At 45.0% G+C, this 21,794-nt stretch overlaps 2 protein-coding genes across 6 annotated transcripts in view; one reads left to right on the forward strand and one right to left on the reverse strand.

Moving 5' to 3' along the window:
* Nucleotides 1-10,270, forward strand: part of Cc2d1b (coiled-coil and C2 domain containing 1B) — a 15,006-nt gene extending 4,736 nt beyond the window's left edge. The window contains exons 4-25 of one of the 3 annotated variants that reach the window (XM_031378137.1): nt 759-862; nt 1,172-1,330; nt 1,730-1,855; nt 1,994-2,153; nt 2,311-2,483; nt 2,631-2,706; nt 2,810-2,920; nt 3,004-3,134; nt 3,368-3,440; nt 3,611-3,735; nt 4,146-4,263; nt 4,345-4,517; nt 4,883-5,008; nt 5,817-5,875; nt 5,962-6,078; nt 6,344-6,417; nt 6,504-6,562; nt 6,771-6,822; nt 7,779-7,878; nt 8,024-8,114; nt 9,286-9,418; nt 9,639-10,270. In XM_031378137.1, coding sequence (XP_031233997.1) covers nt 759-862; nt 1,172-1,330; nt 1,730-1,855; nt 1,994-2,153; nt 2,311-2,483; nt 2,631-2,706; nt 2,810-2,920; nt 3,004-3,134; nt 3,368-3,440; nt 3,611-3,735; nt 4,146-4,263; nt 4,345-4,517; nt 4,883-5,008; nt 5,817-5,875; nt 5,962-6,078; nt 6,344-6,417; nt 6,504-6,562; nt 6,771-6,822; nt 7,779-7,878; nt 8,024-8,114; nt 9,286-9,414 — 2,336 coding nt within the window. In that variant the 3' untranslated portion in view covers nt 9,415-9,418; nt 9,639-10,270. The remainder of the gene's footprint in view (nt 1-758; nt 863-1,171; nt 1,331-1,729; nt 1,856-1,993; nt 2,154-2,310; nt 2,484-2,630; nt 2,707-2,809; nt 2,921-3,003; nt 3,135-3,367; nt 3,441-3,610; nt 3,736-4,145; nt 4,264-4,344; nt 4,518-4,882; nt 5,009-5,816; nt 5,876-5,961; nt 6,079-6,343; nt 6,418-6,503; nt 6,563-6,770; nt 6,823-7,778; nt 7,879-8,023; nt 8,115-9,285; nt 9,419-9,638) is intronic. The other 2 variants (XM_031378138.1, XM_031378139.1) reach the window with 2 other exon arrangements.
* Nucleotides 10,271-15,091: 4,821 nt separating this feature from the next.
* The window catches only part of Zfyve9 (zinc finger FYVE-type containing 9), a 162,376-nt gene continuing 155,673 nt past the window's right edge, over nt 15,092-21,794 (reverse strand). For all 3 annotated transcript variants that reach the window (XM_031378131.1, XM_031378132.1, XM_031378130.1), the window contains 2 exons: nt 17,979-18,155; nt 15,092-15,717 (listed from right to left, as the gene is read on the reverse strand). In XM_031378131.1, coding sequence (XP_031233991.1) covers nt 15,556-15,717; nt 17,979-18,155 — 339 coding nt within the window. In that variant the 3' untranslated portion in view covers nt 15,092-15,555. The remainder of the gene's footprint in view (nt 15,718-17,978; nt 18,156-21,794) is intronic.

The raw sequence follows: 21,794 nt of genomic DNA on the forward strand, positions 1-21,794 counted from the left end.
AAAAAAAAAAAAAAAGAGTTCAGCTATGTGGCTATATTTGGAGCTCCTTCCCCTTTGGGGACAAATCTTTTAGCCTAACACAGATCACTAGCCTTAGTCCTATATAGGTAGAGCCTCGCATTATATAGTAGGGGCTCAAAATAGCACTGACAGAATTGTGTGCACAGTAAATAGAGATGATATCAAATGAGGAAGTAAATCTCCCTTCACAGCCTGGAAGAGGGCGAAATCTTAGGTATCAGAATAAGAGATCTAAATACTCCTCTTCACAGGAGCCCTTAGAGGCAGCCTGCATGTCTGGAGTCAGGGACATAACTGGGAAAGGGCTCACTACTCTAGCCCCGCTCTGGGTTTGGATATTGCCACTTAATGAGATTGTGAGTTGGGAAAAAGATGTCACTGTGTCTCAGTTTACTCAGTATAGAAAATGTGGATAATGTTGTTATTCATCTTGCAGAATTGTGACCCTTGAGTAGACCCATTTACAGATGTGGAAGGCATAGTGGAGCAGTGTATAGTTACTTTACCTACACACAGAAATGCAGGAAAAGGAGCAACTTGTTACTTGCTGGAGAACCCAGGAAGGTGGCATCCATAGCAAGGGTCTTTTGAGCTGGGTGTGAAAGGAGAGTACCTTTCTGAGTTGGGAAGAGGGATTTCTGCCTGGTATAGTAACTAATACAGGGAATTAAAGATTGTCCATTTATTATCCAGTACCTTACTTGAGTCGCCATGACCATCTGTGACTCTTTCCTCAGCTCCACTGCCCATGGCCCACATTGAGAAGTTGGCAGCAGACTGTATGCGAGATGTGGAAGAGGAGGAGGGAGAGGAAGGGCTGGAGGAAGATGCAGACCTCCTGGTATGTTTGCCAGGCTGGTGTCGAGAGAGAGCGCTATTAAGGGAGATTGGGGTTTATCCCTCCTTGTCCCTTCCCAGGCCTGTCCTCGTGACTTTACAGTGAGAGATTTGTCTGTTTGGACTTTGGGTCTGAGATCTGCAGTTTGGAATTCTCAAATTTTTATTTTTTCAAGGTTTCCCTTGGTTAGATTAAAGACCTGATAGTACTGAGGATTTGGCATTGAGAAATATTAAATGGGAAGAGGGGCCTTAACTTTTTTCCATCATGATGTGGCCATGAGGTACCCAGAGTTTTTGGACTGTTTTCCAGACAGAGCTGCAGGAGGTCCTGGGTGAAGATGAAGAAACTGGGCTGCTGGATGGCAGTGAGGCAGCAAGCCCAGACCTGTCTGAGGAGAAGACGTGGGACAACACTGAACAACCTGTAGAACAGACAGCCTGCCAACAGGCATTACCTGCAGTGGCTCAGGTAGGTTTTTGCAGAGGGCCCTAATGTGCCTTTGATGTCTGTGTGTACATGTACACTATGCATGTAGCATGGCTCAGACAGCAAGGTTGCCTTATAACTAGTACTCCCCATAGAGAAGACAAGCATGAGAGACTTCCATAGCTGGCTGCCTTCAAAGGCCTTCCTGTTCCAGGGCACTCCTGGAAACATTTCCTGGCCTCTCCTGATTTTTCGGAGCCTCCGTTTGCCTGACAATGTCTGGCCTCTCTTGTGGGTCTTTGCCTCATACTTGGGGCTTAGGCACTTCTTTCTCCTGGAGTCCCAGAGATCCATCTTCTGGGGTAGCTTCCTCACAGAGAGAGAATGGCAAGGGCCTAGCTGGCTGTGGAGAGGCCCAGCCCTGAGCTGAAGTATCTGCAGGCTGGAGGGCCTCGGGGGCTGCAGGCTTTGCTGGAGGAACGGATCCGTAACTACCGAGAGGCTGCAGCCAGTGCCAAGGAGGCTGGTGAAGCTGCCAAAGCCCGGCGCTGTGAACGAGGCCTGAAGGTGAGTGAGACTGTGGGTCAGGTGATAGTAAAGGGAAGGCCACACTGGCATGATAAACACTGTCATCGGTGGCCTGTCTTTCAGCAAGGCCCAGGCCCAGGTAGCTTCCCGGGTTATAAGTCTAATTCCTTCCATTAGACTCTGGAGTCCCAGCTTGCCACTGTGAGGAAAGGTGGGAAGATCTGTGAGGATGAGATTCCACCTCCAGTGGCCTTGGGCAAAAGGCCCCCAGCCCCCCAGGAAAGGGACAAGAAGAACTCTGATATAGACTCTCCAGGTCCCTGTGCCGTGGATCCAGGTATCTGAAGACATATTATTTCTGGTTCCCATAGCCTGCCTACCCCATCTGCCTGCCTATCATGGCTCCAAGAACTCCTAGACCAGTAAGACTGGGCCTTGACCTTCCTCCTTTGACCATCGAGCTGAGTTCTCTGGGGACCCTGTGTTTTATGTAGGTAACCTTTCCCAACCTGAGTCCAGCCTTCCTGCCGTTGCTCCCTTGCCTGATTCAGACCCAGACCCACAAGCCCTGCTGTTAGCCCGACAGAGAGAGTACAAAGCAGCTGCTCTAAATGCCAAGCGGGCTGGAGATGTAGATCGTGCTCGGGAGCTCATGAGGATTGGAAAGGTATGGCATTCTGCTTTCATTTAGTAGATGGGGAAGCAAAGACTCAGAGAAGAGGTCACACAACACCAGGTGAGAGTGGACTCACGAGTTGTTTCAGGCCATGCTCTTGGAGCTCCTTGGCTCATGCCTGTGACTTTTCTTCTTCAGAGATTTGGTACTGTCCTAGAGGCCCTGGAAAAGGGGCAGCCTGTGGACCTGAGTGGCATGCCCCCAGCACCTGAGGGTCAGTCAAATAATGGGGGTATCTACCTAGGCTGGGATTAGGAAGGGTTGTGAGGTATGGAGTTGGCCAGGTACTCTGCCTACCCTGCTATTTGGATTTTCAGATCTGAAAGCCCTCCCCCAGGCTTCTAAGGCCTCCACAGCAACCCATGTCCTGTCCCCAGCAGTAGAGCAAATGCAACCAGTGATGACCTCTGACCTCCCAGCCACCCCAGGTAGGACTTCACAATGGGAGAGTGGAGTTGGGGCCTGGGAAGGGGCAGCATGAGCTGATAGTCTCTCTTTATCACCTTCATAGTGGCCCCTGCAGAGCCAAAAACAGTGCTGGATGCTTTACAGCAAAGGTTGAACAGGTATCGTGAGGCAGGTGTCCAGGCCCGGGCCAAAGGGGATGAGCGCAAGGCCAGGATGCACGATCGCATTGCCAAGGTAAACCCATTGCTGTGTAGCCCCTATCCTATGTTAGCTTATCCTTGCTTTTCCCTGCCTGTCTGCTTTCCCTATGATCCCTGGTCTCTATTCTTTGTCTGTTTATGGAGTTGTTGTTGCTTTGGGACTCCTTTTCTTCTAGGGCTGCAGTTTTCCCCTATCTCCTCTCTCTCAGCCTCTGCAGTGAGGGCACAGAGTCTGCAGACTGCTAGAAATCTCTTCTTCCCATGTAGCAATATCAGGATGCTGTTCGAACTCATCAAGCAGGACAGAAAGTTGACTTTGCCGAGTTACCTGTTCCACCAGGTGGGTGATGTTTGGACCTTATGAGGTTTCTGAGCAAGAATGGAGAAAGAAGTGTCTTATGTGTGTACTTCCACCTTGTGAGAGTTACCTATTCCAGAGCCAGGCAAGACCCACAGCAGGCTCATGTGTCCTTAATGCTGCCACCTTGCCCTCTCTCCATTCTGTCTCAGGATTTCCTCCCATCCCTAGCCTGGAGCCCAGAAAAGGTACTGAGGAGGATTCAGTGGCAGCAACTTTGGCAACTGCCCAGAAACTGGCCTCAGAAGATACAGCTCTGGTAGATGAAGATGAAGAGGTTTGGCTATGGGCCCAGGACTTCAGGGCTTGATTGTAAGGGGGTGGGGGGAGGTAAAGGATGACAGCAGATAAGGAGCAAACCCAAACACTACTATATATTAACCTCATAAAATAGAGATCCTTTCTTCCATTATAGAGACAAAAATTTCCAGAGACAGAACTAGAATTGAGACCAGGGTATTTTTGACCCCCAAAACTCAAACTGTCTTTATTACTGTGATGTTTCCTGCTGAGGAAGTTAGGCTAGGAAGCTTTTGATGGTTCTGTCTTTGGGCTGTAGGGCTCTGGAGGTAAAGCTACTCCACTAAGGTCATACAGTGAATGGGTGAAACATTAAGGAGGTAGCCCAAGTGTAAGCATGGGGAATGATGACTATTTGATAGCCTCCTAACTGGGTGCCACCTGCAGAGTGACACTCCGGCACAGGCCCCATTGGCCAAGAAGCCAGCACAACCTCTGGTCCCTTCATCCCATCTTCTGACTGAGCCCAAGGCTTCAAGTTCTAAGGAGTCACTGAGTCCATCTGGTAATTTGGGGACAAATAAGACAGAGGAGTGGTAGTCCAGTGAGATAGGCATGGCCCCAACCATTGTGCCTCTTCTTTTAGCTCGGGAGCAGGTGACACTGCTGGAGGCTCGGAAACTACAATACCAGCGAGCAGCTCTGCAAGCCAAGCGCAGGCAGGATCTGGAGCAGGCCAAATCCCATTTACGCGTAGCTAAAAGTCTTGAAGCTCAGATCATCCAGGCCCGAGCTGGTCAACCCATCGACCTCTCCAAGGTGAGTCCCACCTAATTAAGCAGGAGGCTGCCTCGGGCACAGAGGTGGGGGTGGTGGATGTGGCTGAACTGGAGTGACTGCTGGATGGAGGGAGGGAAGGAGCCTTTGCTTGTCTCTCTCTTGTAGCCTTAGGACAGACCATTAGGGAGCTAGAAGGAGAAAGGAATGTGTTACCTGTGGTCACAGGTAACACAGCAGGGCCAGTCTAGTAGAAGCAGAGCCAGGGATAGAATGGGAGGCAGTGAATGTCATTGGAGGTGAGTGGCAGTTGAAAAAAAAAGTATAGCATGGATTCTTGTGTGTCTTGGGCTCAGTAAAGGTGTAATTTGACTCTTGGGGCCCGAGGGGCCTTATGATCCGGGCAGGTGCCTTCACCCTTGACAGATGAAGAGGGGGACTTCATCCTTATTCACCATGAGGATCTGCGACTCTCCCAGAAGGCTGAGGAGGTGTATGCTCAGCTACAGAAAATGCTCCAGGAGCAGCATGAGGTCAGTGGCCTAACTGTTCTTTCTCACTGGTGTAATGTATGGAGCTATCCCTTTTAATTTTACTTCAGGTTTTTTTTTACATGCATGTTTTACCTACATGTATGTGTATATATATCATATGTGTGCCTTGTGCCCATGGAGGTCAGAACAAGAGATTGGAGTTACAGGTGCTTGTGAGCCACCACATTGGCACTGGGAACCAAATGCAGGTCCTCCAAAAGAGCAACAAGTGCTCTTAACCAGTGAGCCATCTATCTCTCTAGCCCCCTTTTCTTATGTGGCTATGAAATCAGAGTGATAGGGAATGAATTTTGTGGGAGGGAACTGATCTGATGTGCTGCCTGCCTGAGAAGACAGTATTCTAAGGTACATGTTGAATTTGTGGTGATTGATCTTTGAAATGGGGTCTTGCTCTGTTCCATGATGTTCTAGAACTGTTTTCATGGAAGGAGTTTGATAAATGAATTTTTGGGAAATGGCTATCCTCAAGACAAGCAACAAAGTATAGGTAGAGCCAGGCATGGTGGGTACGACACACCTGCAATAACAAACAGCACTTGGAAGGCAGGGCAGGAGAGTTGCCATGAGTTCCAGTTCTGCCTGGGCCATGCAGCTGAGACCCTGTCTCATACTGAAAAACACACATAAGCAAGAAAGTGTGTTGAGCGTTAGGAAGTGTGTCCTAGGAATATGTTTTATAGGAGAAGAGGTGAGGCTAAAGAGGACTGTGTGGAACTGAGATGTCAGGCCTTGAATGCTATCCTTGGCAAGCTCTGCTCTGGTAGTTACTCTGGGCTTCTGTTTCTAGAAGTGCCTGCTATTCTCCAAGCAGTTCATGCACCAGGGTAATGTGGCTGAGACTACTCGGTAAGTGCCAGGGCTGTGCTAGGCTTGTTGGGTAGGCATCAGATAATAAATCCTACCTTGCTGACTTGGTTATCCATCCCGGGCAGGTTTGAGAAGCTTGCTGAGGACCGAAAGAAACAGCTTGAGATCCTGCAGCTAGCCCAAGCCCAGGGCCTTGACCCTCCTAGTCATCACTTTGAGTTGAAGACATTCCAGACTGTGAGGTGCCAATGCCTAAGGGAAACTGGCTCTGTCCAGGGGTAGGGAGGGAAAAGGTTTTGGAGCAGAGCCTGGAGACTCTTCAGTCTTTAGTGAGACATCCCAGCATCATGGGTATTGGGGTGGGGGAGTTGGCCGTGCTGCCTTCAGAGAGGAGCTCAGGGTTGCAGGGGTCAGAGACCAAGGACAGCAAGGACAGCCAGCATGGCTCTACCTGCAGCTGTGCTCCCTTTATCTTCTGTCTCATCCTCTGCACTCTTCACTCTGTAGGATCTTCTCAGAACTCAACAGCACAGAAATGCATCTCATCATCGTCCGGGGAATGAACCTCCCAGCCCCACCAGGTAACCTTGTTGAAGGATGTCCTTGCCCAGGTACTCACCAAACTCTGGCTATTCTTTCTGATCTGACTCCCTTCTTTTCCTTACAGGAGTGACTCCGGAAGACTTGGATGCTTTTGTACGGTTTGAGTTTCACTACCCTAACTCGGTAAGGTTCTGATAGGGTTGGGATTCTCTGAACCGCAGTATTGCCTAATTTGTCTCCATCTTTGATAGGCATTACCATAGGGAATGAAGACACTCTGGCTCATTTCTTGCTTTCTGGGTTGCTTTCTGTGCTTCTGACTCAGCCAAAGTGTTGTGCTTAAACACATGTTTTTTGAGCTATCTCAACTTCTCTCATCTCTCTGCTATAGGACCAGGCTCAAAAAAGCAAAACAGCTGTGGTAAAAAATACCAACTCTCCAGGTGAGTGGATATATTCCCATTTCTGCTCTCACATCCTGTCTGGACAGCCCAATTTCTAGTGTTTAAAATTTACTGTCTTATTTGGTTCACCCAACTAAAAAGAAAGGCAGGTTATTATTAATAGTTGTCTTACATAATTGTGAAAGCTGAGGAATAGGGCTTGGATTGGGCTCGGTGGTTGGCAGTACAATGCTTCTGCAGAAGACCTGCTCTTGGTTCCCAGCACCCACATCAGGGGTACACACCCACAGGGACACCATTCCTCTGGCTCTCATAGGCACCTGCGCACACATGTACATACATATACACAGTTCAAAATAATAAAGGTCTTTTTAAAGTTTTTTTGAAACAGTATCTCAGTATGTAGCTTTTAGCTCTGTATGGCACGAAACTCACAGAGATCCATACATCTCTGTTTCTTGAGTGCTAGGATTAAAGTTGTGTGCCACCACACCTGAAAAAAAAGTATGAAGACCGTAAGAAAAAGCAATACAAATCCTGAAGCTTGAGGTTAGTTGAGTAAAGGGATTTGTGTGGGGGTTCACAGCCAAGAACTGTTAAAAATGGACTTGAAGGCTGCGTTTGTTATACTCTCACAATTTTGAAGGCATAGGAAAAGGATCACAGCAAACCTAATACCAATGTGGTCAATATAGTGAGTTCTAGGCCAGCCAGGGCTACATAGTAAGACCCTATCTTAAATGTGTGTTGGGGGCCTGGGAGGGCATGTATTTAAATCTAGGAATTTATACTTCAGATTCCAAGTCCTTTCCAATATATAATCTATGTCTCAGGGCACCGAACTGTTTACAAGGCCAGAACCTACATGTTCTGCCTTTGGTGGCTTATAGCCTGAATTGAAGGCATTGAGATCCAGAGAGGAAGATTGCCCTGGGCTTCCATTTTCACTTCCCTGAGAATTCTAACCCTGTCCTTGCTTGCTGTCCTCCTTGCAGAATTTGAACAAGTTTTCAAACTAAACATCAATCGAAATCACCGAGGCTTTAGGAGGGTGATCCAGAGCAAAGGAATCAAATTTGAGATCTTCCACAAAGGGTAAGGCTTCCCACTAGCAAGGCTGGAGGGAAGAAGTGGCAGATCTGCGTCTGTTGCTCTCCATACCACTGTTGGCTTGCACTGAGCTCAGTCAGTTCATCCCTGCCCTCTGCCCAGTCTAATCCTCTGCTTCTTGCCTTCCCAGATCCTTTTTCAGAAGTGACAAGCTGGTTGGCACAGCACACCTGAAATTGGAAAGGCTGGAGAAGGAGTGTGAGATCAGAGAGATCATGGAGGTAGGGCCCAAGATGAACTGATATACTTGGAACTCTATTGAGGGTTGTATGACATTTTAAAATTGTCTGTTAGTGTGCTTTGAGGATGGGTGGTATTCCCACATCATAGATGGAAGAAGTACAGAATGTCTGAGGAGCTTTCAGAGTCAGCCAGGTGGGAAGTAGGAGCTGACATTGGGAGAAGTCTCTTGAGGATTCCGACCAGTGCTAAGCATGGTATAGATGTCTGTTCTAGGGCTGTGTTGAGCTGGGTCATTGGACAGAGAACAAGCTCCCAACAGGAAATGGAGATAGTATTTCTAGATCAGTGGCATATACAAATTGTTTCCATGGCCTTACAGGGTTATATAAGATGAGAAGCTTTAAGATTCTATACCTGCTTCTGGGGCTGGAGAGATGGCTCAGTGGTTAAGGGCACTGCTCTTCCAGAGGTCCTGAGTTCAATTCCCACCAGCCACATGGTGGCTCACAACCATCTGTAATGGGATCTGACGCCCTCTTCTGGTGTGTCTGAGACAGCAACAGTGTGCTCATATAAATAAAATAAATAAATCTTTAAACAAACAAACAAACAAACCTGCTTCTGACAAGTGGAGAACAAGCCAGAGGAGAAGGAACTTATTGATTCATATAATTTGTCCTTGGCAGAGCCAGGTCCAGACAGACCTTTATAATACTTTTGAAAGCTAGAGCTTGCCTCTCCCTCATGTCGTAAAGTGGGGCCTATTCTGAATTGCCTTGTGGGTGGTTAAAATCCCAAGCTTTCGTAGTATGCTGTATTCGTCTACTTCCTTATCTGCTCTAGAGGAGACCATGGCCTGGGTTCTACTTGGTGATTGCTACCCATCCACTTCTCTGTAGGCCACGTGTGAGTGTGTGGGCTGAAGGCTGCCCCTTGAAGCCAGTGTTAATTCTAGGAGTTACGAAGATAAAGGGAAAACAGGATAGAGTAATGGGTTTCTCGTCTCCAGCCAGAGCACTGACACTTATCCAAATTTCTAGGTTATTTATAAGACACTGAGCTTGAGAGTAAGCAGTCCACCACTTCTGTACTGCAGGAAGGAGGCCACGCTGGCTATACTGAAGTGGACACCCAGCATACTTTAGCTGCTCTGAGACCTACCTGCCCCAGCCTATCCTCTCAATTACTGTCCGTTTGTGGCTGTCACAGGTTCTGGATGGAAGAAAGCCTACTGGGGGAAAGCTGGAGGTGAAGGTGAGACTTCGGGAGCCTTTGAGCAGCCAGGACGTGCAGATGGTCACTGAGAACTGGCTGGTCCTGGAGCCCAGGGGCCTGTGAAGAGGTAGGTTGCCCTGCTAAAACTTCCTTTTCACCCATTTCTGGGAAGAAAGCATTTGATTTTCTCCTGCTGAAGGAGACTAAATGCAAAAGTGTTGGGAAGTGCTTGTGGGTTGTTTCTAAAGTTCCTCAGTAGACTTGGGGCAGGAAGGGAGCTTTTCAAGGTTAACTGTTGTCAGAGGTTTTTAATAAATCTTGTTTCCTTTGTGCTTTTGCCTTGTAAGGTGGACATCCTTGGTACCAGCTCAGTGACCCAGCTCTGCTGGCTGCAAGAGCCTTTGTCCATGAGAGATGCTGCTACACACGCACCAAAGACCTGTTAACTAACCGTGGCTTGGGCTTTCCTCGTGCTGCCTCTCCTGGGCCTTCATGAAAGCAGGCCCCATCTTAGGAGCTTCTCGCACACCTCCCACCCACACACCCCCATGTGGGTGAAGACAAGGGTACCCCCATTGCTCTGTGCCATAGAGTCCTGTTGTCCCGTAACCTCTGCATAGTAATTATGTACAGTTTAACCCAGCCCCCGTTTGCACCATTTCTGGATGTGCCTTTCAAAGATGTAACTGTAGGGATGGGAGAACGTGAGGGTGATCGGAACATTCCCTGTTCAGGGAAGGGACAGGATTCCGTGACTCCAGCTGGCCAGTGAGTGGCTGACTGTTTTCCCTCTGCCTGTGCCTTTGTTCCTGACAGCTGCTGCACTAGCCTTTCTGCTTCCCAGAGGACTCGGGAACAGGAAAGTGACTTTGGTACTATTGGTGGGAAGTAAGGGGAAGGGTCTCTTTGGTTTGGTCCATGTACCTAAGATGAAAGACTGTTAATTGGGGAGAAAAAAAGGAAAAAAGAAAAACTATCAGTTTTATGTAGTCATTTTTATTTTAAAACTAGATCTAATTCACTGTAGGGACTTTATACTCTGAACAGTGTTAACTATCAAAGTCTTCAAATGCCCTGCTCTCTGTCACCTTATTTTATTTATTTATTTATTTATTTATTTATTTATTTTGTGACAGGGTTTCTCTATGTAATAGCTCTGGCAGTCCTGAAACTCTTTGTAGACCAGGCTGGCTTCAAATTCAGAGATCCATCTACCTCTGGAGTGCTGGGATTAAAGGCGTGTGCCACCATACCCAGCTTCCCTGTCACTTTAAAAGCTGAAGCAGTAATACATATATCCTGCACCTGTGCATTCTTCTTTTGAGGAGGCTTGTCATTGAGCTGATCACCTGGCTAATCCCTGTGTGTCCAAGTTCTATAGCTTTTGTGGTGAATGGACAGAAATGAAGGGACAGATAGCTGCAACAGTTAATATTCACAAATGTATTATTTTAGATTTTTCAAAAATCACCATCCCAACTCTTTTCCATTTTAAAGCATTACCCTAACCAAAGTATTCCTCCAGATTTATTCTTTATTCTGTTTTTTTTTTTGTTTTGTTTTGTTTTTGGTTGTATGAGGCAGGGTCTCACTCTATATCCTAGGCTGGTTTTAACTCCCAGCAGTCCACCTGCTTTAGCTTTCCCAGTGTTGGGATTACAGGCATGAGCATGTACCACCATGCCTGACTTCAAGATGATTTGTGAAGGCTCTTCATGAAGTAAAGACATTCAGCTGCTGGTCACTACACTGTTGCATATGCAGCCCAGGGATGAACTGTTCTGACTGTAGAAGACAACAGGGCTGGAGCTTATCAAAACTGTTAGTGGTTAACAAGGCGGAAACTGCATACAAGTGATGTCCCAGAACTCTGTGGCCAATCTTAACTTACTGAATGTGAGCTCTCAAACTTTGATATGTAAGAGGTTTAACAATTTGGAATGAAAGGATCTCTGCCTTCATTAAGGAACCTAAAGCAGAGCGGGAGGACTTGAAGAGTTTTTGGTCCCACTGTATCTTCCTTACAGTTTACTGACTCAGAGCTGAATTGAAGAGTCCCTGGGATTATTCTTAAAGATCCCAGTTAGACCTAGCATTTCTCATTTGGCTCCTCTGTTGGAAAAGGTCGAGTTTTCTTTGACTTCAGGGATTTCCCTTTTACAACTCGATCCCTTTCAGTCCACTTTATTGTTCAGCTTACTGAAAAACAACCTCAAGGCTGAGGGAGGCCTACAAAGCCACCCACTGGACTTAGAGACTGAGGTTCTTAAAAGGTCTTTGTTGTAGCCAAGGAATGCATGACTGGGGGAAGGGCCCACATAAAGCCTCATTTTGTAAGATTTGATCAACCACAGTCACCAAACATTCACAAATAGAACAGAACCAGGCACAACAAAAATCCTTTTTTAAATATTGCACTGCATATCCCTTTGAATTACTGAACTAAAAAATACAGAGTTTATTTTTAAGTCAGGAAATAAGATTGGTGGCTTGTCCCTTCTGTAGCACCACTCTAGAACCTGTGTGGTCCCTCTCCTGGTTATTTACACCTTTCCCCACAGGCTTGTGGCATTCCCTAAAAAATCTTTGCACTAAATGAGGTCAGGATTAAAAGTGGCTGGGCTGGCGCAGGCGGACAGGAAGGAAGCCTATGCCTGCTCTCCTTCTGGTTCTTTCCTTCTCTGGCCTCCAAGGTGGACATCAGCAGTCTTCTTAGTCCAATGAATATGACTTAAAAATCCCATTACTGTTATTTAACTTTAGCATTAGTAAAATAAAAGCCACGGTCACAAACAGTTAATTCTAGACTCAATGCTGAGCAGATTACTTATTAGAAATATATTAAATTTGGGGGCTGGAGAGATGACTCAGCAGTTGAGAGCTCTTTCAGAAGTCCTGAATTCAATTCCCAGCAACTACATCATGGTTCACATCTGTAATGGGATCTGATGCCCTCTACTGGTGTATTTGAAGAGAGAACAGTGTACTCACATAAAATAAATTTTAAGAAGAGAAATAGATTAAATGCATAAGTATCTTTCAGATGGCCATAGAGAAATCTAATTGAAACTTGGGGCCCTCCAGCAGGACCCAGTGTAGATGGAGAAGACAGAGACTGGAACTTAGATAATCCCAGCATTCTACCACCTTGAGTGTGGGAGGTATAGTAGCATATTCCTATAATCCCAGCAGAGACAGGAGCATCAGGAATTGAAGGTTGTCTTTGACTAGTCTGAGTTCAAGGCCAGCCTGGGCTACATGAGAGTCCACTTCCAAACACCAGGAAATACATTATACAATATATGCCTACAAATAAACTTCATAAGCATACAATAATTTTTAAAAACAATAGTGCAATTCTGCTCTTCAGCATAGAAGCTCTGTATTTATCTTTTAGGTTTAAATCTAGAAAACATAGCCTAATTAGGAATGTGACACTTAAACTTTTAACTTGATAAATTTCAGTGCACATTATATAAAACCAAAGCTAAAAGGAGAAAAAGGTGGGTATCCTTGGTGACTTAAGCCCAGTTTCCCAGGATAATTTTAATATATATAAAGGATATTTTATGAGTTAAGAATGGACCTGTCTGCTGGGCAGTGGTGACTCACACCTTTAATCCCAGCACTTGGGAGACAGAGGCAGGCGGATTTCTGAGGCCAGCCTGGTCTACAGAGTCAGTTCCAGGACAGCCAGGGAAACCCTATCTCGGGAGAAAAAGAAAAAACCAACAAAAAAAGACTGGACCTCTCTGTATGGCTCCAGAATTTGTTCCTTTATGGGAAGATTAAAAACCTTGCATGTTCTAGAAGATCCACGTCCAAGGCAAGGTACAGTTAGCTGGGCAGGAGGACTGGGCAGCTGCTGCAGAAGTGCCCACCATTTGAGGTATATTTACACTAAGCTCAATATTAACACTACTGTGCCTCTCAGGTGCTTCCTGTTGTAGGTCTGCGGATGGTTTACATCTCTGTTCTTAAAAGTTAGTGCTGTGCTGGATTTTTAAAGGGCACTTCTGCAGCTTTGTACCAAGTCTTAAGAGAAAGGTCCAGGTCCTAGGTCTCTGTGGCTTTCATCAGCACCTTTGGAGAGTGGGTATACAGTGTAATCCTCACCCACAGGATGGACACACACATCCTCCAAGGGCCAGCTCAGCCCTAACCGTAGGAGAGGGGTGGCGGCAACCTAACACTGTCCCACAAGTCTGCATCTGAACCCAGGGGCGTTGTGAGTGAACTGCTTTTGCTGCAGAGGGCCTAAATCCCGTGTGAGCCTGGCTTCCACTGACATCAGTGTCAGCTGCCCTCAAGCAGGGTATTACAAACTAAATGGAAAAATGCATTTGGCCTGTGATTAAAATAAATTTAACAAAGAAAATCAAGAGTGTACAAAGCTGAGTGTGATGGCACACAACTTTAATCCCAGTGCTTGGGAGGCAGAGGCAGGCAGATCTCTGTGTGTTCAAAGCCAGCCAGTCCAGGACACCCAAGACTACATAAAGAAACCCTGTCTCCAAAAATAAAAATAAATAAATAAATAAATAAAAAATCAGTATCACATATATCTTCAGTGAACCAGATCTTTGTTTCCTGCTTGGAGATAAAGTGATTCCAAGCTTGGAGCAGGGTCAGTGCAAGGTTAGCCTGGAGCTTCTGGAGGCTACACAGGAAGGAATAAACCTAAGTAAGTCTTGAGAAGGATGCAGGAGCCAGCTGAAGGTGTTCAGCGTAACCAAAGAAGAGATCGCCTGAGTACAAGACTAAGACCATAGAATTCCACAGGACCAACATGAAAACTACACAAATAAAGGACAAAGGAAAGAGGGGCTTGTTTGTTTTGAGATTAACTCCAGCTGGTAAAGAAAGGGCATGCTGGAACTAGAAAGTCATTTTACAGCTGTCATAGTAAAAGATCAGTGCAGGCAAGAAACATCAGTGGTGCTAAACCTAAGGGAAATTTTGAGGAGCAAGATATTTGCATAGATTGAAAGGTGCGCTGCATATATTAGTTATTACTAGAAGGGTAAATACACAGTAGGGAAACTGGACATGTTGAATGGGTGATAATGTGCTTTGCCACTGTCTCTGAAAGGCAGATGGATATCAAGTGACTCTGGCTAAGAATGCAAACTCAAGTGAGGTATTTTCTGCTAAAACCAAACAAAAAAGTTCCATGACACAAAGAGATAAAGCCAAGCCTAAAGCTATGTGCAGTATCTGATCATAGACTAGAAAGTTCTCCGTTGAAGAAAGGTTCCCAAAGGTTCTGTCTGGGCAGGCTGCGGTTAGAGCCTCCAGACACTGTGACCTCGACTTAAGTCCTGTTTGGGCAAGGAAGAAACATTTACTGTAAAGGGGTGAGGGGCAGTGTTGTATCTACCTTAAGCTGAAATACCTCAATTTAACAGAGGAGGGGGAAGATAAGCACTGACAAACCAAATGAGCAAAGTGTTAGTGTGTGAGCATGTGTACACGAGGCTGTAGAAAAGTCAGCGTATGAGCATGTGTGTATGTGGGGCTGTAGAAAAGAGGATGCTTTTTTTAATATGCACAACTTTCCTGAAGTTTTAAGAGTTTTTAGTAAAATGCTTTTTAAAAATACTTCTAGTGTATAGTAAATAAAAATGCCCTGGGTGCCCTTTGCTAGCTGTCACTCAGCTTCTCTGTCCAAATGCCCTGGTTTATACTGAGTTGCCTTCCTTGGCTAACAGACCAGAAACCCCTTTGGTTTGATTCAGTTAGTAATCTGAGCAAATAAACACAAATCTAAACATGAATTCTCCTTGATAAACAGCTGGGGTGTAACCAAGATGATCAGCATAGCATTCTTTTTATGCCAATTCTGTACAGGAAGTGCAAAAGTGACAATTCATTGTTTATTTCCTTTCTGCCCCCACTGTGACCTTGGTGATGGTGGTACCCATATGAGCATTCATCTGAGTACATGACCGGAAGTAATCATAAGAGAGGAGCAGAATTTTTGTCTAGACGGTAACAGGAGGGAGTTAGCTGCAAAGATAGCGTATCTGTTGTGCAGTAAGAAGCTGCCCGGGTCTTCTTGGAGAATGCATAGAAGACTTAGAATCATGGAACATCTGTCCCCCACCACCCTCCCCACCCCTTCTCCCCTAAGTCCTACTCCCACCCCATACCCTCCCTACTGACAGTGTTAACAAAAAGCTTAATCTTCCAGTTTTAAAGTGCAAATGATTTGGATATGACTGCTGCTGCAACAGGTCTGAACAGAAAAAATGGAGTCCTCATCTATGCGATGTTTTCCAGAATATAAAAGATGAGTTCCATGACGACAGGGCCTTCACTGAGCTGGCAGGCTCCTCCATGGATGACAGGCACCAAGGCACTGTCCAGATCGTTCATGTACTGCGAGGGAAGGGGCTGGCCATTGCTCCCTGCTTGATAGCCAACCTACCACAGAGAGAAAGGGATGACAGGTTACCAGGCAGGGAAGATCTCTGTAAAGGGCTGAACCAAAGAGGCCAAGCAGGAAATACCACATCCTTTTCCAAGACACAATGACAGGGCAAACAAATTCTTCCTCTTTTTATTGGTTTGTCACCATCTACTATCTGTCCTGGCCACTTGATAGCTGTGAGACCTCTGGCTAGGCCCTTAAAGTGCTGATGTCTGTTTCCTGGGAAGAGAAATGGTGAGTCAGATGACAGTTCAGGCTCTGGTTGTAAAGTTAAAGTGAGGAATATAACAAACAGAATTAACTCCTGCCCGAGCAGTCACCCGAGCACCGTGTTTTGAGCAACTGAAAACAGAAATTCAAAAATCAAAGGTCCTTTCCCTCAAGAGGGTCACAAATTTGGCAGGAAAATGCTGGCTATCCAGTCGTGCCATGTGAGGGGCCTCTCTCCAGGGAAGCATGATGCTTCAGGAGTGTTACACAGATAGACTGGTTTTTTTCTAGCCTGCATTTTATGTATGTGTATGGGTTCATGCATGTACCATGCATGGTACATGTGCCACGACATGCATGTGGAGATCAGAGGAAAATCTTAGGAGTCAGGGTTATGGGGACAAATTGTCAAGCTTGACAGCAGGATGCCTTTACCCACTGAGCCATCTTGCCAGCCTGGTTTTTGTTATTGTTGTTTTATTGTTGTTTTTCCACAAGCTCTCATCTCAAACTTGACTTGTGGTACTCAAGGATGATCTTAAGTTTTTGTTCAGTCTCCACCTCTGAAATACTGAGATACCAGTGTACCCCACTATGCTCAGTTTATGTAGTACTGAGGATCAATTCCAGGGCTTCATGCATGCTAGGCAGGCACTCTAAACTGAGCTACATCCCCAGCCCCAGATTAGCCCTGTGCAGCTTAGGACAAGACCTAAAGTGAAAGTAAATACTAGCTGATGATGCTCAGTGAGGAAATAAAGCCAGATGCAGAACCTGTTACCCTGCCCTGGTCAGCTATTTAATTAAATTCTGCAATGAAAAGACAGATTTTCCCCCATGCAAGTACTCAGGAAAGAAGCATTCCTGTGGCAGAATTAATTACTGGGTCAGAGGGAATATCGACCTGAGAGCCCACACTCATTTCTTCTTTAAAAAATAAACTTATTTTATTCTTTTATTTCTTTAAAATGTGTGTGTGACTGTTTTGTTTGCATGTATGGATGTGCAACATATATGTGCCTGGTGCCCAAGGAGGCCAGAAGAGGTTGTCAGATCCCCTAGAACTGGAGTTAAGGATGGCTATAAACCACCCACCATGTGGGTGCTGGGAATTGAACCAAGGTGCTCTGCAGAGCAGCAGTACTCTGTTCCAGGAGCCCTCTCTCCAGCCCCTCCCACGTGAATTTCTAATGACTCAGCACTAGGACTGAGGGTGAGAATGGTAGCTGGCAAACTGTAAGCATCCAATGCAGGACCAGTAGGACCTGCAGGGACACAGGAGATTCTAGGAAGAGGAACTGGGGTTTAGGAGGTGAAGACTGGATTATTAATACAAAGAGCACATAAAAACATCATTAAGCCAGGTGGTGGTGGTGCACACCTTTAATCCCAGCACTTGGGAGGCAGAGGCAGGTGGATTTCTGAGTTCGAGGACAGCCTGGTCTACAGAGTGAGTTCCAGGACAGCCAAGGCTACACAGAGAAACCCTGTCTCAAAAAAAAAAAAAGAAAAGAAAAGAAAAAAAAAGAAAAAGAAAAAAAAAAAAGAAAAGAAAAGAAAAAAAAAGAAAAAGAAAAAAAATTAAAACAAAAAGCAAAACAAGCAAAATCCTGTCAAGTCCAATGACAGGAAAATCGTTGGGGAGACAGCTCAAACTACTCGCAAAATGAACATCCTGGCAGCAAGAACACTTCCCAGGCAGTGGTAACTGTCGACTGCAGTCAGCAGGAGCTTGATCCAGCTGAGCAAGAAAGGCAATACTGGGACACCTGGAACCTGCCCTGAAGGGGCTGTAGATCAGTACCTCATAGTCAGGAATGGGAAACTCAAAGATAACACATGCTCATCACAGGTGGTAGGACCTCACAGTTTCTCCCATGCCCTACAGTGAGAAGAAAGGTAATGCCTTAAGATGCATGCAGGTGAGGATGTCACTGCTGTAGGCCAGGTGAGAATGACTCAGGAAAACACACAGATAAAAGAAACAAAAATAAAACAGACATTTCTCTAGATGGAACCAAAAGCTGCTCAAAATGCATCTTACCTGATCTGAGTCAAGTTTCACCCGGAGTCCCAGTTTTGTCATTCCATCTTCTTTTAAAAGCTTCAGGTGGGGGCAAAGGGCAAGGCAGAATGCCTTGGCGACATGCTCAGTCAGTCTGCTGTGATCTGCGGGGTCACTCAGGCAGTTATGATGGTCATCATTTTCCAGGAAAAACACCTATCCACAAACCAAAGAGGCTTTCACCTTGTGCCGAGATGTGAACAAGCAGATTAGCCCTATATCTGAGCACCCAATTCTCTAAGCAGTGCAAGGTGACCTGATGGAAAGAGCACACAGCAGAGTCCTCAGGGCAGGAGGGATGGCGGAGTGGTAACAGGACACACTGCACAACCCACATCCATAGAGTTGGCTTCTGACCTTCACAGATATGCTGTGATGGGTGGGCTGCCACGTCATACACACACAGACATAAAATCTTTAAAAGGGTAGCCCCGGGCTGGAGAGATGGCTCAGCGGGTAAGAGCACTGACTGTTCTTCTGAAGGTCCTGAGTTCAAATCCCAGCTACCACATGGTGGCTCAAAACCATTTGTACAGCTACAGTGTACTCATATACACAAAATAAATAAATCTTAAAAAAAAAAAAGAAAGGGTAGCCCCAAAGACAATCCCTGCTTGCCCATCTCTGCACCCACACACTGGCAGCAGCAGCCTGTCTGCTCTCTGCTAATGTGTACAATGACACTTTCTGTGCAGAACTTAAAAGTCTTCCATTTTGTACTGTACACTTTTTTTTGAGACTAGGCTTCATGTTGTCCAAGCCTATCATGTAATCAAGGTCCTGATCTTCTGAATTTCAAGTGCCTGTAACCCCCGTGCACCACCACATGCAAACGACCTGTGTTCTAAAAGGCAATTCGGCATGTGGACCATTTTCTTAGGAGGCAATACGAGAGTCTAAAAGAAGTCATTGTAGACTGGGGAATCCAGCTCTTCGCAGATCATTCAAGTGTATAAGGTCAGAGGGCAGTGCCTGGGTGTAGGGCACATGCCTTTAATCCTAGCACTGAAGAGGCCTCGGGTAGGAAACCTCTATGAGTTCCAAGTCAGCCAATACTACATACTTAAAACCTTGTGTAAAAAGGAGAAAATGGACAAGCTGGGCATGGTAGTACATGCTTTCAATCACTTAGACAGAAACAGGCAGATCTCTGTGACTACCCTCTACAGTATGACCTTATTGTACAACTGACTCTACAGAGGTCAGTCATATTACCAGGCCAGCTTTCAAGTGAGTTAAAATTTTCTGGGCTTGGTGAAGTTCTTGCCTCATATGATGAATGCCTAAGTTTGATTCCCTTGGAGCAGTGGTGCATAGCTTTAATGACAGCACTTGAGAGACACAAGCAGGTGGATCTTTGAGTTCATGCCAGCCTGGTCTACAGGAGTGACTACTAGGACACCAAGGCTACACAGGGAAACCCTTTCTTAAAAACCCAGAATGAAAAAAATGCTGGGCATGGTGGTATGCTCTTGCAATCCTAGTACTGGGGAGGTGGAGACTAGGGGACCCCTGGGGCTCACTGTCTAGCTCAATTGTTGAGCTATAGGTCAAAGAAAGAGCGTGTTTCAAACAAGGTAATGTTTCTGATGGTGACACCCGAGATTGTATATATATTTATAGACACTCATGTGACACGGTATGCCTGTGGAGTCAGTTCTCTCCTTCCATCTTTTAATGTATTCTGGATATCAAACTTAGATTGCCAGGCTTTATGGTAAGAGCTTTCTGCCACTGAGCCATCTCATCAGCTCACACGTTATGTTTCTCAAATGATCTGCTTTCCCTCCCCTTCATCTCTCTATGTAGCCCTGTCTGGCCTGGAGCACACTCTCGCCCTGTCTCTGCTTCCTGAGTACTGCAATTACAGACATGCATCACTATATCTGGCTTTCTAAAAATTCCATAATGTCTACTTTGCCTCTGTGCATACAGAAAGCAACAGCTTGTCTTCTCTGGATGATATAAAGGATAAACAACATAAAGACAAATTTTAAGATAAAAAATAAGTATAAATATACAATGTTTACATATTGTTATATACCAATTCCAGTATGCTGGTGCAAAGGGGGCTACGCTAAATACATGGGGGCTAAACATGTTGCTCCACGACAAAGCATTGACTTCAAGACTCCAGGAATCCCCTGTTCCCCACTCCCCCAAAACCTGCTGAGTTCATTTCCAGTTCCTCATATGTGCTCAGGGCTGACCACTTTTTTTCATCCTTTGAATTTTTTATTTTGAAAAATTAACGTAAGATAAAGCTCTCTAATAATAATCTTAGTGAAAATGAGGCCAGACTGAAAATATATATGAATAAATTAATCATTTTTTCAGAATACAAATTTTAAACATATTTAACTTTTACAAGTAAATTTGTGGCATTACTTTACAGTAAATATAGATAGATTTCAGTGTAAAATGCCAGAGTTAGGGACCATGTTCATACTTAGACTGCTTTTCGAATTCAGGATGACTGCTTATATATATACTGTATGTAATCCTTAGAGGTTAGTGGAGTGATAGTATAATTTTAATAAAAGTTCTGAGCCAATTTTTCTAGCATTTCCAACAGACACTGCTGTGGTGCAGACCCACTGGCTTGTGTCTGTAGATGTTTCTGATTCCTTTCAGCTGGAACTTTCTTTTTGTTTTCAACATTTGCTTTTTTTTTGGTTTTTTTGAGACAGGGTTCCTCTGTATAGCCCTGGCTGTCCTGGAACTTACTCTTTAGACCAGGCTGGCCTCGAACTCAGAAATCCACCTGCCTCTGCCTCCCAAGTGCTGGGATTAAAGGCGTCTGCCACCACCGTCTGGCAACATTTGCTTTTTAAGGTTTTTTTTTTTTCTTTTTAGTAGAACATGATTTAATAATTTCAACTGTTAATATTTAACAAACAGAATAATTATTTTAAGATGCATTCATTGTTATGTCTCCCTTTTCATTTATGATTTTATTAATTTGGATACTGACTCTGTGCCCTCTGATTAATCTAGCTAAGGGTTTATCTATATTGTTGATTTTCAAAGAACCAGCTCCTGGTTTTGTTGATTCTTTGTATAGTTCCTTTTGTTTCTATTTGGTTTGATTATTTCCTGCCTTCTACTCCTTTTCGATGAATTTGCTTCTTTTTCTAGAGTTTTCAGGTGGGCTGTTAAGCTGCCTAGTGTAAGCTCTCTTCAGTTTATTTTTGGAGGCACTCAGAGCTATGAATTTTCTTCATACCACTGTTTTCATTGTGTCCCATAAATTTTGGTATGATGTCTCTTCATTTTCATTAAATTCTAAAAAGCCTTTACTTTCTTTATTTCTTCTTTGACCACATTATCACTGAGTAGAGCTTTGTTCAGCTTCCATGTGTGTGTTCTTTCTGTTGTTTTTGTTGGTTTTTAAGACCGGTCTTAGTCTGTGGTGATCTGATAGGGTGCATGGGATTATTTCAATCTTCCTGTATCTGTTGAGGCATGCTTTGTGACCAATTATATGGTCAATTTTGGAGACGGTACCATGAGGTACTGAGAAGAAGATATATCCTTTTGCTTTGGGATGAAATGTTCTATAGATATGTTAGATCCATTTGGTTCATAACTTCTGTTAGTTTCACTGTGTCTCTGTTTAGTTTCTGTTTCCATGATCTGTCCATTGCTGAGAGTGGGGTGTTGAAGTCTCCCACTATTATTGTGTGGAGTGCAATGTGTGCTTTGAGCTTTAGTAAAGTTTCTTTTATGAATGAGGGTGCCCTTCCATTTGGAGCATAGATATTCAGAATTGAGAGTTCATCTTGGTAGATTTTT

The sequence above is a fragment of the Mastomys coucha genome, unplaced genomic scaffold, assembly GCF_008632895.1.
Source record: "Mastomys coucha isolate ucsf_1 unplaced genomic scaffold, UCSF_Mcou_1 pScaffold18, whole genome shotgun sequence".
Classification (NCBI taxonomy): domain Eukaryota; kingdom Metazoa; phylum Chordata; class Mammalia; order Rodentia; family Muridae; genus Mastomys; species Mastomys coucha.